The 18,064-nt window shown below is 42.6% G+C and overlaps 1 protein-coding gene across 2 annotated transcripts in view; it reads left to right on the forward strand.

Annotated features, from left to right (window-relative positions):
• Positions 1 to 18,064, forward strand: part of UNC5C (unc-5 netrin receptor C) — a 242,846-nt gene that overhangs the window by 213,413 nt on the left and 11,369 nt on the right. For both annotated transcript variants that reach the window (XM_085057973.1, XM_085057974.1), the window contains 5 exons: positions 1,211 to 1,402; positions 2,663 to 3,007; positions 5,412 to 5,499; positions 15,037 to 15,205; positions 16,861 to 17,094. In XM_085057973.1, the coding sequence (XP_084914099.1) occupies positions 1,211 to 1,402; positions 2,663 to 3,007; positions 5,412 to 5,499; positions 15,037 to 15,205; positions 16,861 to 17,094 (1,028 nt within the window). The remainder of the gene's footprint in view (positions 1 to 1,210; positions 1,403 to 2,662; positions 3,008 to 5,411; positions 5,500 to 15,036; positions 15,206 to 16,860; positions 17,095 to 18,064) is intronic.

Here is an 18,064-nt window from a genome sequence, read left to right on the forward strand (position 1 = left end):
GGAGCATGAGCCATCTTCTCATTAAAATTCCCTTAGCAAACAGAGGGAGTGTGGTGGAAGGGTAGCTTTCCCTTGAGCCGGAACTCGGAGTTCTGCTTCCTGAGCTGCTGGGTTAAAAATGGGATGTTTCAAGGTTGGTAAATTGAAGGTCCAAGAGCCCGGAGCTTACGGAGATTGATCTTTCTGCATCTGCCAGCTCTCACCTCTGCAGCTGGAGGGCAGCTTGGCTTAAATGGCTAAAAGAGATAAAATAAAAGTGATTTCACACATTTCCAACTAACAAAAATGGGGTACTAAAAAAAGCCTGATTTGTTTTTGCACTTCCTTTTTTCATTAGGCTGTTTCTAAAAATGGGATTCTTCGCTATATAGAAATACATCAATTTTTGATCACATATTCAGACCTTTTGGAAAAAAAATGTCTGGTGGATAATGATGCTAGAGATTAGCTTGGAATTGGTGCTGAAGATACGGTATAAGCAGCTAGTAGAAATATCATAGCCATTTCCTCACAAGACAGCTCTAATAAATTTTGGTTCCTTTTGGTAAATTACCACATTTTTTCTCCTGCTTGCTTCAGCTTTTACCTAAATATGTATGTGTTAATCCCACTGAAGAGAATTCAATGTTTGATTCTCTGCTTTACTAGTTTATTTTTTTAAAGGCAAATGGATGGAAGGGAGTAGTTGCTTGACACGTTACAGTTAAAAAAAAAGAATTCCCAAACCAAAGAGCTGTCCTGATATTCCAGGTATTCCATAGAAAATGGAAACTCTGGGTTTTTTTCCTTTTTTTTAAGTAAAAATAAGTTTTTTATGTTTAAAAACCCATGTATTTTTAGTATCAGATGAACTTCTAAATACCAACATTATGACATTGTGTCACTAAGACATACTGTCTCATTTCATGGGGTCAATTTGGTTCATGAGACTAAGTCTATAACATGTTTTGCCTAGTAGTTCACAGCCTGAGTATTAGATAGATAAACAAGGGGATAGGGAAAGAGTTAGAACACAAGTTAGAGAGAAATCAAGGATTGTTTTCCATCAAAAGGGCATAGACCTGCTATACAGTGTTGAAAATGGATTTTAAATTAGCCTATAAAAAAGGTAGTAAATACCTGCAGGAAACGAGAATAATAAGAATGTGTTTTCTTGAAAGTCCCTGTGAGGAGGACATGTCTTGAAAGTTCCTGGCGTGTCTCCCTGCAGCTGCCCCTGACTCGGATGACGTTGCTCTCTACGTGGGGGTGGTGATCGCCGTGATCGTGTGCCTGGCCATCTCCGTGGTCGTGGCGCTCTTTGTCTATCGCAAGAACCACCGGGACTTCGAGTCGGATATCATCGACTCCTCGGCGCTGAACGGGGGGTTCCAGCCTGTCAACATCAAGGCTGCAAGGCAAGGTTAGTTGGCATTCCAATCCGTTTGGACCAATTCAGGGAGGTGCTACCAGATTATGGTCTTGTGGGCTGCATGAATGATACCCCCTGGTTGACACTTGATAAAAGGGAGAAAGATCATGTTCGTTTGTTTCTGATTGTCAACCGCTCAAAACCAGTGTTGGTGTTTTTCAGCTGTGCTCAAGAGTATAAAGCAGGTGAATTTAACTTCTAGCAGGTGAATTTAACTTCTGAAGCGGGAACATGAATGTGAGAGTGAAACTCAGACACATTTATGAAAATGCAGGTCTGGCTCAAGTTGAAATCAAAGGCAAAGCTCTGACAGAAACAATGGAGGCAGGATGCACCACAGGAGTGATACCACAGTAATTCTATCACATCTTCCTCCCTTTTATTTCACTAATAGCTTTTTTTCCTATGCCTTGTCTCCACAGGTATAAATAGTAGTTTGAGAAGGACTGTGCTTTTAATAGACAATGTAGAAGAAGTTGTGGTAGAACATCATTTAATAATGAATATTTTTATCAATGGTGCATAACAGCTTGATTTTTTTCCTCACTTCATTGGCCAGAAAAAACCACTCTAGAGGTAGTGCTGCCTTTATCAAGACAATTATTTAGGCTGAACAGTTCCTCTTTTTTCCCAATATCTGCACCAGAAGAGTAAGTCAAAGTAAGAGTTAAGATGACAAGACAGTTGTCACATGTGAGATTAGCAGAAGTGTTTTCTTTGCTGGACAAACTTTTAAAACAAATCTCAAAAAAGGGTGATGCAGGTACTAATCCCCCACTGAAGGGAGTCATAAGAATGATGACCTCATAGGCTTGCTGTGTCTCTTATTTCAGGAATGCTGTCATTAGACCAGTTGGATGAATTGGTTAATGATTGTTGCATAGCATTTAGGGAGGGGTTCTTAGTTAAAACTAGATCTACCAAGCAATGAAAACGTCTTGCCCTGAAGCTAAGCATGTCATATTTGAAATCTGAGTGCAGCCCGGAAAAATAATCCCAGTGAAAAATCTTCAGAGCAGAAACATGCTGTAATTTTGTATGGCAGTTGGATTCCATAGCAGCTGGGGCAATATGAGCCCTGGGAGTTTGCTGGACAGATCCATGAAAATGGAGATGAAGATTCAGGGACTTTGTGTATCTGAGCATTTGGAGTGAAAGGCAAAATGCAGAATGCAAACCCAAACTGTTGCTCAGAATAAAGTCATCAGAATAGGGAAGTAACACGGTTCTTCCTTCTCATCTCCGCTGCAGACCTCCTGGCAGTGCCTCCAGACCTCACCTCTGCTGCAGCCATGTACAGGGGTCCTGTGTACGCCTTGCATGATGTCTCTGATAAAATCCCCATGACCAACTCTCCAATCCTGGACCCGCTCCCCAACTTGAAGATCAAGGTTTATAACACCTCTGGTGCAGTCACTCCCCAGGATGACCTCTCTGACTTCTCCTCCAAGCTGTCCCCACAGATAACACAGTCTCTGCTGGAGAATGAGACCCTGAACATGAAGAACCAGAGCCTTGCTCGGCAAACTGACCCATCGTGCACCGCATTTGGGACCTTCAACTCCTTAGGAGGTCACCTAGTAATTCCCAATTCAGGTAAGCACTACCCATGCTGGCTTTGAGGTGCAGTTGTTTTGTGCATTTAAGTGGTGTTAGCTTGCTTTTGTGTGGGGGAAGAAAGTCTGTACCTGGGATTTGGCCCTTTCTTTCATCAAAACAAATAGGATTTTTTTTAATCTCCTCCATTAGCATCTACCAAAGTACTTAAAATATTTTTTACCCTAATCCTGGCTACCTTTTAAACACCGCAGACTTGAGAAAGACTTGGGCCCTTCACTACAAGAGCACAAGTTTGAGGGAGTTGGGATTGTGTAGCCTGGGAAAAAGGACACTGAGAGGACTCCTTACTACTTTCCACAACTACCTGAAAGGAGGATGTAACAATGTGGGGCTTGATCTCTTCTTCCAAGTAATGCTTATGGATGTGATTTAATGGGGAACATGGTGGTGTTAAGTTAATGATTAGACTCGATGATCTCAGAGGTCTCGTCCAACCTAAATGATTCTGTGATTCTAAACAGAATATTGGAGGACTCAGCCACTTTCTGAGCCATGCAAGGCCTCAGAGCTCCCCTGTGTGAAGTGCAATTCAGTATCACATTTTCCTTTCATGCAGTTCTAGAAAAGGGACTTCAGTGCAGTAAGCCTCTGTCTTGCCATCGCACATAAAAGAGGACAAATTAATTTTTTAAAAAGTTGGTTGCTCCACTTCCAATTCATTGCAGACTATGTGCAATTGAAGTAGGACAGAAGAATACTATTTTTGGAAGGTTTTTTACCTGCATTTATTGTTGACTTCCTTTACAACTAGGAAAGAGAGGGACTGAGCATTGAGAGCCTGCTGATGTAATTGCAAAGTGCTTCTTAATCTTTCTCATAGAGCACAAAGTCAAGCTTCCAGGCCTCTTCAGGCCATCCTGGTTCCAGGAGGCCATTTCAGAGCATCCAAGGAGCTCTTGGACAGCCTTGGGAGAGCTCAGGCCTTTCAGACAGATTTTTTAGCAGATGTTCTAAGGCAGTTCAGCACCTAGATGTTTCTGTGGGTTTAGCATGATACTGCAGAGCAGCATCAATATCTAAAGTGAGAATGGATCAAATACATAAAGCATTTGATTTGGGGCATATGCAGGCTACACAGTGATCATGAACACACCTGCCCAATTTCACTGGAGCTCTGAATTCATGTAGGACCACAGGACATGGGGGACTGCAGCTCACAGCTTGGCCATTTTACAGCAAGTGCCCTCACCAATGGGATAGTGCCTAACCTTGTCCTCTTCTCCTTTGCTGGATCATTTTTTATTTGTTGATGTTATGGAGAAAGCAAAATGCCTAGGTGGCCCAGGACCTGGGTGGTTTGGTCCTTCTAGGATGCAGTCCCACACTGCCCATGAAGCAGCCAAAAGTGGTTGGACCCATAGCCCTGCTCTCCTAACAGGAAGCAAAAATATCAATTAAATTTAAGTGAAAGCTGAACTACTTTAATAAATCTGGTGCTGACTGATGAGCAACGTTGAAAATTCGTGCTGTACAATCTTGGGTTTCACGTTTTTCCAAGTAGCAGCTGAAGATAGATATTGATAGTCAGTTTTCTTATGCTACAGTGGTGCACGTTATCAGCGAAGTCTATTAGTCACAGTTAATTCAGGTATATTAATATCAATTTGTAAAGAAAAAAAATTGGATGCTGTAATCCCTTCAAAATGATTAAAGTAATGATTTTGTAAAATAAAACAATCTGTCTGCTGCCACCTTGTATGCCTCTGTGCTGCTTCTATATGTAGGTATGTCCTCCTCATGGTATGATCAAAGGACACTGAGCATATTTGCCCACATTTTTTTCAAGGTTGGATACCCCAGTTTTGAGCCACTTTACAGGACTAGGCACATTCAAAATACCAAGAAGCCAAATTTTGTCTTCCCAGCAGTCTCGGAATTGACTGCATTCAAAGACAGGATGCCAGACACATAAGCCATCTTTCAGGAAACAACTAGTTCTTGTTGCTTCCTGGGACAGTGCTCCACTGCTTTTTTTTCCTATCTTAATTAAGTAAGAATTGCCTAGGGAGGGATGTCCCATTACAGCTGTTGGAAATTTTAGTCGGAGTTGTTTGTTTTTCCGTCATTTTACAAGGTAAGCAACAGCGTAACCATCTGTCTGCTCTTTAAATAAAATGAAAGGGAAGAAACTCCTCCATTCCCATATTTCTGTGCCAGTGCAAAAGAAGAATAAGGACAGGCAGCTGGACACTTGAGACACCAGGGTTACAGCAAATGCTTTTTCTCCCAAGTTGCTGAGGTCATTTAGAGTCTGCTGGTGAGGCTGACTGAAAATCTGGCATTGCAGGCTTCATCTTCTGCCTCTCCCGTCACTCCTCTTCACAGACACACTCACCTCTTTTTTCTCCATTTTATCTTTTGTGTCTCTTCTGTTCTTCAGGGGTAAGCTTGCTGATCCCAGCGGGAGCCGTTCCACAAGGGAGAGTCTATGAAATGTATCTGACAGTTCACAGGAAGGAGAACATGAGGTAAAAATCTCCCTTTATTTCCTTGTGCATTAATAGAGGGGGGAAACGTAGTAACTAAAGACCTGTGGTAATAATGCTTATGCAAAGCATTATTATGCAATGCATTGGAACTATTTGTTGAATTGGAGGTAATTGAAAGCAAAGCCAAGGATAAACTTTATCACAAAACCAGCTCAGACATTTGCTTTTCTAACCAAGATTTGCAGTCTGCAGCAAGACCTCAGGCCGGGGGGATGCTGAATTGTGGGGGAGCAAGGAAAATGTGCCAGCATGAGTTTGTGCAGCCCAGAAGGTGTGAGGTAACCTCTTGATAAAGACCTGTGCTGCAAAGGAGAAGAGAGCAGTGGAGAAAGGTAATAAAAAGGTGATAAATCAGCTCAGTGGAGGGACAGGTGCCTGAGCACCTGACCTGGAAAATCTCTCCTGTTAGAGTGAAGGTGAATTTCTATTTCACTCTTCATGGGCTTGGCTGGTCCATGCAGTGAGGAGGATGGAGCCAAAGCTTTTGGTGTCCTCCACCTCCTTGCTGCCTTGCCCCAGATCCTGCATGCCAAAGACACCCAGGGCAGATGGGGTGACCACTGTTGTTGTCACCTGGTACCTGCATGTGAGGCCAATTCATATTCTAGATCTTAATGTCTACTGGGTGATCTGGCAGCCTTGAAATTAAACAAAAAAAAAAAAATTTACAAAAAGACCAAGATACCATTTGGAGCCATGTAGAAAACCCTAATGAACAGAAAGGATTCTGGGGTGCAGAATGGACTCATGTGCAAAAAGGCAGAGTGGCAAATATGAAGCTAAGGCAGTCATTACACGGTACTTTGCCTCTTTCTCCTCATAGCTAGATATGTTTTTTGGCTCAGCCTCTTAATAGCTTTTATTATGTGCTAAGCCACAGCTGTTTATACACTGTGTGATATTGAACACTATTCTTTAGCTTGGTAGTCTTTCACCCAAGCTAAAATAATCTGCTTAAAGAAAAATTAAGTAATCCTTCCACCCACCCTTTTGCATACATTATTCATCAGCTGCTCTTTGAAAATAGCTAATTGCAGCTACAGAAAAAAATGTCTCTGTTCATAGCTAGTATTGATTGTATTCCTATTACTTTTGGCTGTGTTTTAAAGACGTTTACAAACAGTGTTGAACAAAGACTCTTTCCTGAGGAAGGAAAATAATATCAGATGGCATCCCTGTTGTTCAACTTGCCTCTAAATCTCCCCTTCTAAAATACCTAATTAAAAAAATAAATATTTAATTCCTAGAAGGTACTATATGTGCAATTATTTTCTTTACAGACATTTATGGAGGGAATCCCTGTTTCTTTATTCATGCAGTTGTGGACAACTAATGTCACATACTAGTCTAATTTATTTTCTTCAAGGATCATAAAGCCTTCTCTGCATGCTTTGTGATAGCTGTAGCTCAGCAAGTCACACAGAGGATAGAAGGATAAGTTAACCTGTATTGGGAAGAGCATGGCTGGATATGTGCTGCCTGCCAAAGGACACCTGCACAAGTAAACAGATTGGTGTGAATCCTGGCTTACAATGAAGATTTTAGAAGCGATTCTTTCCCTAGGAGAGGAGAGCAGTCTGCCTTGGCCGTGGGGCAGCAGAGCTCATCATATTGTGGTCACTCTCTGGGTGCACAGAGTCCAGCTGCTTCTTTGATTTGTGGCAGCTTTTCTGCTGCTCATAAGCACACCAGGCTCTTCATGCTCTTGCAAACCAACTTCTGCTAGGATATTTAAGATGGAGCTCACTGGGTGTTGTCCAGATCACTCAGAACTGAATATTCACTAAAAAGGGCTTCAATATCAAACAAGTGTAACATCTTCCCCTGTTACCTGCCCCCTTTCCCCAGGGGCCAAGAAGCAGAAAGGGGTGGGTGGCACCCAGCTGTAATGGTCCTGCTGCAGGACTGGTTAGCAGACACTTCACTTCTGTAGGAGAGCTACAGATCAGTCACAGCATTTTTTTCCAACTGCATGGGCCACAGATGTTGTTTCCTATAATTGGAGTCATATGGGTACCACAAGTTGCTGTGTGCCATAACTATTTTTTAAATCAGCTACTGCTCTCTTGCAGCACTCTAGCAGAGAGTGATAGTCCCCAGAAAGGACTAGCTGCAGACATTTGCTTTCATGGCCAGGCAGTAACTGCAGTGTGCTCAACAGCCCTGTGAGAGCCTATATTTATTGTCATGAGCACTGTGCAAATGTGTATGGGTTGAAAAGTCCTGTTATGTGTTGATGTAGCTTGGAAGAGGACATACAGGAAATTACAAAATGAATGTTATAATCAGAAATTAAGGCAGAATCTTGCCCTTGATGTTACAACTACCATTGGGGCCAGAATGTGTTCTCCACAGTGCTACCCTGACAGAACCAGTGCAGCAACAGAGAGGGTCACCACCACTGCTCACATATCTCCAGCAACTTAAGATCTAGCTCACACTTTGTCTGTAGAAATATGAAACTACTGAGCAGTCAAGCTGAAACACAAAATATATCTCTCAGAGTCCTGCAAATTCCCCTTTTCTTTTCCTTCCTTTGTTTTCGTAATGTATTTCCCCAGTTAGTCTCTCAAAGCTGTAGTACAGAAATTTGAGAGACTTCACAACCCAGTAATATCACTCTTTGTGTTGCTTTGCAGATTGGTTAGGAGAGCTTTCTGAGGCAGTCTGTTTATTTCATTTCATATCCATCGAAGCATGTGAGAGCAGGAAGGTCACCCAAAAAGCATTATCCTCCTGCAGTGAATTGGGGTTCTGATAGCTTGCAGTAAACACCACTTGGAGGTAGTTGTTTTCTGAGTTTGTTAGCATACTTGTGGCACAGTGGGGTTTCTCTTTTACTGGACTGATGCTCCAGGAAAGTGTTATTCCTCTTTCTGTCCTGCAAGCTCACCTTCATTCTGCGTGTCATTTGGGGCAGGCTGGATGGCAGGCAGCTACCAGGCTCTGATGCCTGGCTGGTGTGTTGACCTCAGGAAAAGATCCACGTGCTTTATGAAGCAGCTACAGTGGGGAAAAGGATATCTATGTATATATGGGGGTGTGTTTGTACACATATATTTATGTGTATATGTATGTTTGTGTGTGTGTGTGTAACTGAAAAAAATTACAACCCTGTGAGAATATTTCACAGCCATCAGACAGGTTTCTGTCTTGAAGCTTGGTGCCTTTTTCAGTGGTGATCACATGCTCTCTCCCTTAGTCTGGGGAAGTGTGACGAACTTTGAGATTTGCAAGAAGGGATCCCTTCTTGAGTAGTGGTTTCATCTGTAAAATTCAGCACATTGTGTTGACCAGTGCCTGGCAAGAGCTTGTTCCCATGAGCACCTGTCAGAGTCTGAGTTTTACAGATTAATTAATTTATTTATTAATCTGTAATTTAATCCTAAAGATTAAATAGCATGACTATAAACCTCCAGTATTTGCTTGACTGCCTCGGGTTAAAAAACAAATCTTGCTGTGAGCTAAATTGGTGGAGCTGTGTTTCCTTCAGAAACATCTGGCAGTGGTCAGTGCTGGATGGGGTCTGGGTCTTGATGGACCACTGGTTTTATCTTGTATGGCAGTTCCTGTGTTCCTGTGTGCACCCCTGCAGAGCTTGCACAGCATTAGGTGGAGCTACTCTTGCATACTCTAATCAGAGGCAAGAACTGCACAAAATAGATACAGGGCTGTGAAGGACACTCCTGTATAATCCATCCCACAGGAGGTGTTCCAAATGAAAGTGGATGTCACTGTGCCCACAAAATTTGACAATCTGGAAGAACAGAGCAAGAAGCACTCTTGAAGGTCTTGATGGAAGACATACATAAATGTGCAAATTTCAAATTAGCTTCCTTCAAAGAGAAAAGGGTCAGGTGAGCCTTGCCAGGATTTGTATCAATGGCTTCATAATGTATGCATAGACTTTATGATAAAGTCAAGCATCTGATCAATGAGTGTGATCCAAGGAGCAATGTTGCCTTTTTTGCCTGTAAACCTTAAGCTTAGTGATGTGAAATAAAAGAAATTGAAGTCTTCCACATCTCATTTCTCCTCCTTCCTTCTTTATCCCAGTTGCATAAACAAAATTACTTTGCAACTCCAGAAGACAATTTCATGAAGTGCCAGTCACTGTAATTGAAAAATTCAACATAAAAAAGACCAGAGCATGAGAAAAAGGGGAGGGCAAACTTTTTGTTTTTCTTCTATAGACAGACTGTCAGAAGAGCCAGGGTCTGTCAAGAATATTAAATTTGAAACTTACGCTAGAACACATATTAAAAAATAAAGCCCCAGCAATGAAAGGAGAAATAAAATGTCTTCCCTCTGACTTTTGTCTAAGCTGTGTAGAAGGGTTGTTATGCAGTAGCCATTCCTCTCTCCCTTCTCTGTCCTGTGCTGTGCTTCCTGAGCTGCTGTGATTGCCTGGAGCACAGCGGCAGGGAGCACAATGTAGTCCCACTGAGGAGCAGAGATTTATCTAGTTGTGCTCACATCTGCTGTCTGACAGCTACCTTAATGAATATGGTCTGGCTTATTACAGGGAGACGGTTTCAAATGAGTAATCCCATTAAAAACACAAATTTGATTGTGGAGGGACCAGATACGGTGAATAAAAGTTTGTTTGCTTTTAAATATAAGTTGACTGTTCTTGATAATCTGTGAGGGATGGGAAAACATCTAAAAATATCTGAAGATCTTTCAGTTACTGTTAGTACCTTTTAATAGAAATGCTAAGCAGTGAGTTGAATTTTGGTCTCAGATCTTTGTAAAGCAAAAAAGTCTTTTTGGTTTGGAGTCATAGAGCTGAGTGCCCAGTCTCCTCTAAAAAGTTATCCCAAGGCTGCTGCAAGCCTGAAGTGAAGCACATGTTGATGAGGGTTTTTCAGGGGCTTGGGTTTGGGGTTCTTCTTTTGGATAACAGCCTAAAAGCTGCCCCACAGTTCTGATGATATCTGCTTGTAGGCCTAACTCCCTTGCTCTATATGCTCCCCTGTGTCTCAGGTTGTGCTGGATCTCCTGAAATCTATATCACATAAATCTCAATGTTGGATCACAGCACGTGCTCCTCTCGGCTGGGATCCTGGCTTTGCTGGTGCTTCATCACCTGTTTCAGGAGAAGGAATAAAATTGCCTGTAATGAGTGGCTACACAATAAGTTGTCTTCAGGGGAATTTGTTGTTTACTAAGTCCATGAATTAGTGTTGGTTTATGCTTTGAAGAAGAACAATTAATATTCCTTGTATAATGTATCTTGTCTACTGCATCTGTTTCTGTTCTCATTAGCTATAGTAAGGCATAATCCTTTTGTTTTAAAATGGAAATTGAAAACAGTCAGAAGCAAGAAAAGATTTGTCGAGAGATTTTTGTTCCTTTTTCCTGTCACTTGTTATAGGGCACATCTCTGCTGTGTGTGCCATTGTGTTGTTAAGCCTCATTCCTGTGGGTTTCAGGTGTTTATTTCTGAGATCTTGTGGTGTTCCCTGCACACCCTCCTACCTGCAGTCATGTTAGAGCTGGAGAGGAAAGGGAATATCACCATGATGTGCTCTGACATGCCTTGTCCCATACAGCACCAGAAATCAGATTTGCTTTTTGTCACTGTGTCACGTTACATGTTGAGGCTTGCTGTGTTGCAGCAAGCTCACTGCAAATCTTGTTCACTTTTATTGTTTTCTATGTTACTAAACAACTCTTTGAAACTTGTTTTGCTCCAGTTTGAGTTACTGTACCATTAAGAGGATTTTATTCCTACTCATATTTTTACCTTCTCTAGAATTTTGGCATTGTTTTCTGTCTCTCACTGTTACTTGCAGTGATTCCTTATTAATCATTACCTACAAATTTAATATTGTGTTTTCCATATTGTGAGTAGAAATTCTGGCCTCACAGTAGTCAGAGAGGGTTAGACTAGACTTTAATAGAGCTGTGATTTCACCTTAACAGTGACAATGACCTGCTTCACACCACTTGAGAACTTCTCTGCAACTCATGATATCTCAGTTTTTAAAGGTTTATCTGCATGAGGTGGATGTTGGAGAGTCACTGTGACCAGCAGGTGTTCAGTAATCTTGTGGTGCCAGTCTCTGATGTGTGCCTGGATGGGAATTTGGGACTGCAAAGTCAAGCATCCCCACAAATGGCCCATTTTTCTGCTCTTCACTAATCAGAGTGTCTGGTTTCATAAATACCCAGGTCTGGACCATGCATATCTCATCCACTGGGCAATAAATCTTCAAAGTCTGGTGACAAAATGCTGTTTATGAACCTGGGGAAAAAACACTAAGCCTTGATATTTTTAACATGTCCATCCTTTGTATGCTTGTGTCTACCTCCCATCTCAGTTACTCCCTGTGCAGTCTGCAACACATCCTGACTTGGTGTTCTGCATAATTTTTTTATACTTGTGCTAATCAGCTATAAAGAGTTGCAGCACAGAATCATGCCCTTCATCAGAGTCCTAAAATCTGACAGTTAAAAAATTTTTGGCATGAAGCAGTGACTAAACTTAACTTGACTTGGAGACAACTTTGGACTGCATGATTTATCAGTACCATATAATTTTAATGACCTTTTGGGGTTTTTTTTAACTGCATGCATCAGTGCTTGTCAATTTTAGCTCATTTTTCACCTAAAAGGCACTGTAATAATTTTTTTTAAGGCAATCATGATACATTCACTCTCACATTCTTTTTGACTGCTTGTTTTGTAATTCAGTCCAAAAAACTATGATAGCTTGTATTTTTTTTTCTTTCCTTTTTTGTGGGTCAGTCCTTTTCAATGAAGTTCGGTTAACTAGATGATTAAGTCTATAGCTGGTCATATCTATAGCTTTCCATACAAATATTGTAATTTTGAGGTATCTTTCTCACAAAACATTATGTTTGTAATTTTGAGGTATCTTTCTCATAAAACATTATTTTTCTTGAAATTTCTTGAATTTCTTGGAAGTTCTTGAATTTCTTGAATAGGAGATTAGTTCAAATATCCACTTATTCCCAAGGCTGATGACCATTAAAAACCACTGACACACTCTGAGTGTTTTTAGGCTTCTTGTTGCTTCTTACGGAAAAAAACCACAACAAACCAACAATGTAAATGAGTCAGAAAAAGAAAGAATGTTTTAATGAAAAACTGTTCAATTATTTACTGTCTGGTCTTGCAAGAGTGATACCTCATCTTCTTAGTCTGAATCCAGAGATTCCCTGCAGTATGCAAGAGGAGATGGACTAGGTACTCTATCTGCTAGCGTTTCATTTATTTTGTGTACTGTTTGTTAGGCTAAACTAGCTGGCACAATACATGATAGCTTTCCAGATTGTCATACTTTACATCTTTTTTGAAAGACATCTATATCGCAGCTGTTTGTTTCCAGTCCATGGATTTTCAGAAACAATTGTTAAGTCATTTAGTAAACTCATCAGTTAATTTCCAGAGATGCGTATCATCTGGATTTACTGAATTGCATAGATTTAAATTTTTCAATGGCAGACCCTTTTTTTTTTCTCAAATGTTATAAAAACCTCCACAACACTTGTAGCAACAAGGGATAATTTTCAAAAGTGCCTTCCTCCCATTTCGAAAAAGGATTTCTCAAAAGTTTGTCTTTCATTTTCTGTGACATTAATGGAATAGGCAGGGAGAATTAAAGTGGACAAAATTAGATTAGTCCTATGGAAATATATTTGCAATAGCCAGAATAGGTGTGATAAATTTGATATCAAAATAGGTTCTGTCCTGATTTGGCCTCCTTGAAAATGTTGTCTAAGATTACCTGCTCTGCTCTGCATTGTGTGGCCTCACCTTGAATATTGTGTGCAGTTTTGGCCACCAAAGTTTAAAAAAGATTTTAAACTATTAGAGAGCATCCAAAGGAGAGCAGTGAAAATGGTGAAGGGTCTTGAGGGGAAGCTGTATGAGCAGCTGAGGCGACTTGGTCTGTTCAGCCTGGAGAAGAGGAGGCTGAGGGGAGACCTCATCACAATCTACAAATTCCTTGTGAGGGGAAGAGGAGAGGCAGGCACTGATCCCTTCTCTCTGGTGACTAGTGACAGGAACAGAGGGAATTGTCTGAAACTGTGTCAGGGGAGGTTTAGGTTGGATGAAAAGGTTTTTTACCCAGAGGGTGGTCGGGCACTGGAACAGCTCCCCAGGGCAGTGGTCACAGCACCAGCCTGACAGAGTTCAGGAAGCATTTGGACAATGCTCTCAGGCACACGGTGTGACTCCTGGGGATGGTGCTGTGCAGGGCCAGGAGTTGGACTTGATGATCCTTATGGGTCCCTTCCATCTCAGCATGAATCTATGATTCTGTGATTACAGCTATTTTTTTTTTTCCTCCTGGTAAAGGCAAAGACTTGCAGAAAAAAACAGCAATGTTGTCTCCACTAATTTCACTAAGACTGATGCAGATGGGGTTGAATCCTTAGCCGGTGCAGAGCATGTGAGGTCCCGTGGGCAGATCAGGATTTTAAGTGCAGATCACATTGAACACTTCTAATCTCCTGCTTGCTGGTTTCTGGATCATGAATTTGTCCTCTATTATTTAGGGAGGCAGCTGATGAGGCACTTTCAGCTGTATTTGTCATACACCAGATGTCAGGATAGTTAAAGTCACTCATGCTTCCTCTTGTTTTAAGCTCCTCAGTGGTTGGTCTGGGATGGTTTGCACATGCACACATGTGCACACACACACACTCTCTATAATTTACAGTGGATGCTGTGTATCCTAAATATTCATACTATTTCCCATAACACCCATTCCTAGTGACTGGCAGCAAGCACACTGTATAATACCTGGTTTTTTAGCTGAACAGCTCAGGGTAATCACTAGAAATCTTTGGATTTACAAGTGTGTTTTACCCCTGCACTATTCCTTACTATCCCTTCATCCCTTCTCCAACATCAGCGGTGACACCTGCTCCCTGCAGGCATATTTCAATAGCCATTCTAGTAGATCTGAATGCATTTTAAGTCAAATGGAGTGTCAGTGTGTTTGGTGATGACTCAGGACTCAAACTGCACATCTCAGATGTGCTGTGTACCTCTTACAAGGTTTCAGACATGCTTACATGCTTATTAGTTCAATGTCTTCCCCTTCTTCAGTTTTCTCTGTGCTGACAGTAAATAATTCTCACAAGTGGTGCCTGCAAGAGCCACCATTCATTTTTGTGTGTTACTGAACAACTGCCAAATGCAGCAGTGCCCACATTTTGGCAGTGGGTGAAATGAAGCCTCTGCATACCATCTGCAAGGATCCTTCAGAATGGAGGGTTCTCAGCAAATGTGACCTATAATTTGCTGACACCTAAACCTGCATTTTGACACATGAGAGATATTTGGCACAAAAACAAACCAAAAAAAAAGGAAATAAATATGGATTTGGAAAAACTAAAGGAAAAACAAAACCCTCCTATTTTGCTTGCGCCATCTTTTTTATTTTAAGGGAAGAGTTTGTTAATTTTACACACCCAAATGAACCTTTTTGTCTTTTTCAACTCCCTTAATGTATCCATCTTTCTGTCTCCTTGTCAGGCCACCTGTAGAAGACAGCCAAACCCTGCTGACCCCAGTGGTGAGCTGTGGCCCCCCAGGAGCCCTGCTGACCCGGCCTGTCATTTTGACCATGCACCACTGTGCAGAGCCAAACACAGATGACTGGCAGATCCAGCTGAAGCACCAGGCAGCCCAAGGACCGTGGGAGGTGAGGCTCCAGAGCTCAGCCTGAGTGCTGAGTGCATGTAGGGCTCTCTGCTGGTCCTTTACTTGCCCTTCTGAACCTCGATGCCTGAATTTTGGGGTTTCCATGTGAGATAATGGGAGCGCCTTTCCACACTGGATGCCTGAGGTGCCCAGTGCCCATGCAGAGATCTGTCTTGGGGCAGTACTACTTGTCTCCTAGTACTAGCTGCTTTCTGTGATGGGAGACTGAGTTAGTTCCTTGCCAATAGTACAGCAGGAGAATGTCCCAAGGCAGTGTGGCAAAAGGATCTTCCATTGTAACTGGAGCATAAAGTGATGCTCTTGGCAAGGCTGGGCCATCCTGACAGAGCCCTCCTCTCCAGCTCTGTGCTCCTAGGCCCCTGCTGCCACCAGTTTGGTCTCCTAATTAATTTGGCAGGAGCACCTTCTCCTACTGGTAAGTTTAATAAGGTCAGGGTGGCTTCTGAAGGCAGTTGGGCTGACAGCAGCAAAAGTGCCATGTCCTGCATTGTCTTCAGAAGCCTCTTGTGTTTGTCCTCTTCCTGTGGCTCTGGCTCTTCCTCCTGCTGGGAGGGAGCATGCAGCAAACACGGCTCTGTCTCGCCAGCTAATCTGCACCCCACAGCCTGACTCTTGGCACCAGAGTGTTCCTTTTTTGTGTCTGTGTGTTACTGGCACCTCTTCGTTTTTCCCCCACCCTTGCCCCTTGCCTATGTGTTACTGGCACCCTTCGTTTTTCCCTCCTGCCCTTGACAGAGGTTTCTCTGCCAGCTGAGCACAAACCCTGGTGTGTGTGCAGCATCCATGGGGCCATCCCACAGCAATCTTCCTCCTCTGCTCAGTTCTGGAGCAGCTCCTCCAAGCTGAGCCTCACACACACGTGTGCACACACATTCATGCACAGCCCAGCACCATCATTCAGGGCAAGCACTTCCTGCCAGAGCCAGGTCTTCTGTGGCCATGGAGGAGGTGCAGCCTGCACTCCAGCACATTTTCCTGCCTCTCAAAGCCATTCAAAGCACCTTGTGTTGCATGCAGGATGTTACACGCAGGGTTGAAGGGAGAAATTAGCAGGGGAGCTTTTTCCCTGTACGCCCAGGGTGGGGAGGTCATCTGCATTCAGGCAGTATGCATTTTTTTCCTTCACCCTGCAGTCTCATCATGGAGGATTATTCTGAAGAAGCAGCAGGTGATATTTCATGTAGATGTGGTATTTGGCCATCATAGAGGTTGCTTCCCTTCCTTGAGTTTTTATAACTCCTTATTGTCATGCTTAGGAAGTGAAGGGCAGTTATTTATTCAGCATGCCTGGGACTGCTGATGTTAAATCATGGTCACCAAATGATTAGTTCTGCAACAGCTCTTTCAATAAAGTCTTGGTGATATTTTCATTATTTGCCTAACTCTGCCCAGGGCTTTAAAAGCAGGAGTGAGGACAGGGGGAGTTTTCAACCTCCAACATCGCCACCCAGAGAAATCTACTCCCTGTACCTACGCAGGAGAAAAGCTGGAAGCAGGAATTTTAGATCTTGATTAATCCAAGGGGCAAACAGCAAGGACTTTTTGCATCATCTAGGTCTGTAAGGGGCCTTGCTGCCTGAAAGAGGAGCAGCTTTGAGGTGTCACATGCTGTAACTTGGCCTTTTTCTCTCTTAGGATGTGGTGGTGGTTGGAGAGGAAAACTTCACCACCCCGTGCTATATCCAGCTGGACCCAGAGGCCTGCCATATCCTGACAGAAACCCTCAGCACCTATGCCTTGGTGGGACAGTCAGTCACCAAGGCAGCAGCCAAACGTCTCAAACTGGCCATCTTTGGACCTCTGTCCTGCTCTTCGCTGGAGTACAGCATCCGGGTCTACTGCCTCGATGACACGCAGGATGCTCTTAAGGTGGCTCTTCATCTCCTGCTTCCTCTCCCTCTCCCTCCCCAGCTGTCACAGCACTGCAGTCATAGCAGTGACTAGACTCTCTGCTCCATGTATTCATGCTCCCTGGGTTATTTTCTGGTAGAAGAAGAGCTTGACAGCAAGCTGCTGTTTTACAGTTTAACTCCCACACACTATAAATTGTCCTTTGCATAGGGATTTCACACTGTTTTCCGCCCACCAGTCTTTTTTCCTTTGTTTACCTGTATCATATCCTGAATCCTAAGGTTTTTGCATTATTAAAAGGCCATAAGGTACACAGGGCTTCATTCGTTATTCATGTATTTTTAATGCTAAGTGCCAGCTCCCCAGAGATGGAGAAACATATAAATGCTTCTCTGTAAATAGTTGATAATGATAAAAGAAGCTTCTGGCCCGTTAATCACTGCCTGCTTTCCTACTGCTTTATTACACCTCTTTGCGTGCAGCGTTTTGTGTTGGGAATTCGCAGCTGGAATAAACCAAAGCTGTTGCTATCCCTAACTACATAACCTTACTCTCCCTGTAATTCTGGCATGCACACAAACACACACTCACTACATACAGATGAGCAGAGAGGTAACCATGCTTGCTATTTCTCTTTATAAATACCTGTATTTATACAGATTGTATCTATAATAGATGTGCTCATGAAATATGTAGCTCCAACTGCACAACAGAGTTTATTAAAAGGTGGAGTTTTCCTTTGGTTGTAGTTAATGCAACTTCACAAATGCCTATTTGCAGCAAAATGGTATCAAAGCCTAACTAAGCAGAGTCATCCTCCTGCTGGACGTACTTTTGTTTCCCCAGGACTGCATGGGAATTACTGGGATTTAAATCCACATACACTGGCTGGGAGATGTTTGTGTTTCTCAGAACAGTGAATTCCATCACTGAGAGCAGCACGCTTGGCTGTCCCCCCTGATACTATCTGACATCAAGGTTTGCCTGC

Source organism: Lichenostomus cassidix, chromosome 4 (genome assembly GCF_008360975.1).
Source record: "Lichenostomus cassidix isolate B80296 chromosome 4, HeHo_3.0, whole genome shotgun sequence".
Lineage (NCBI taxonomy): Eukaryota > Metazoa > Chordata > Aves > Passeriformes > Meliphagidae > Lichenostomus > Lichenostomus cassidix.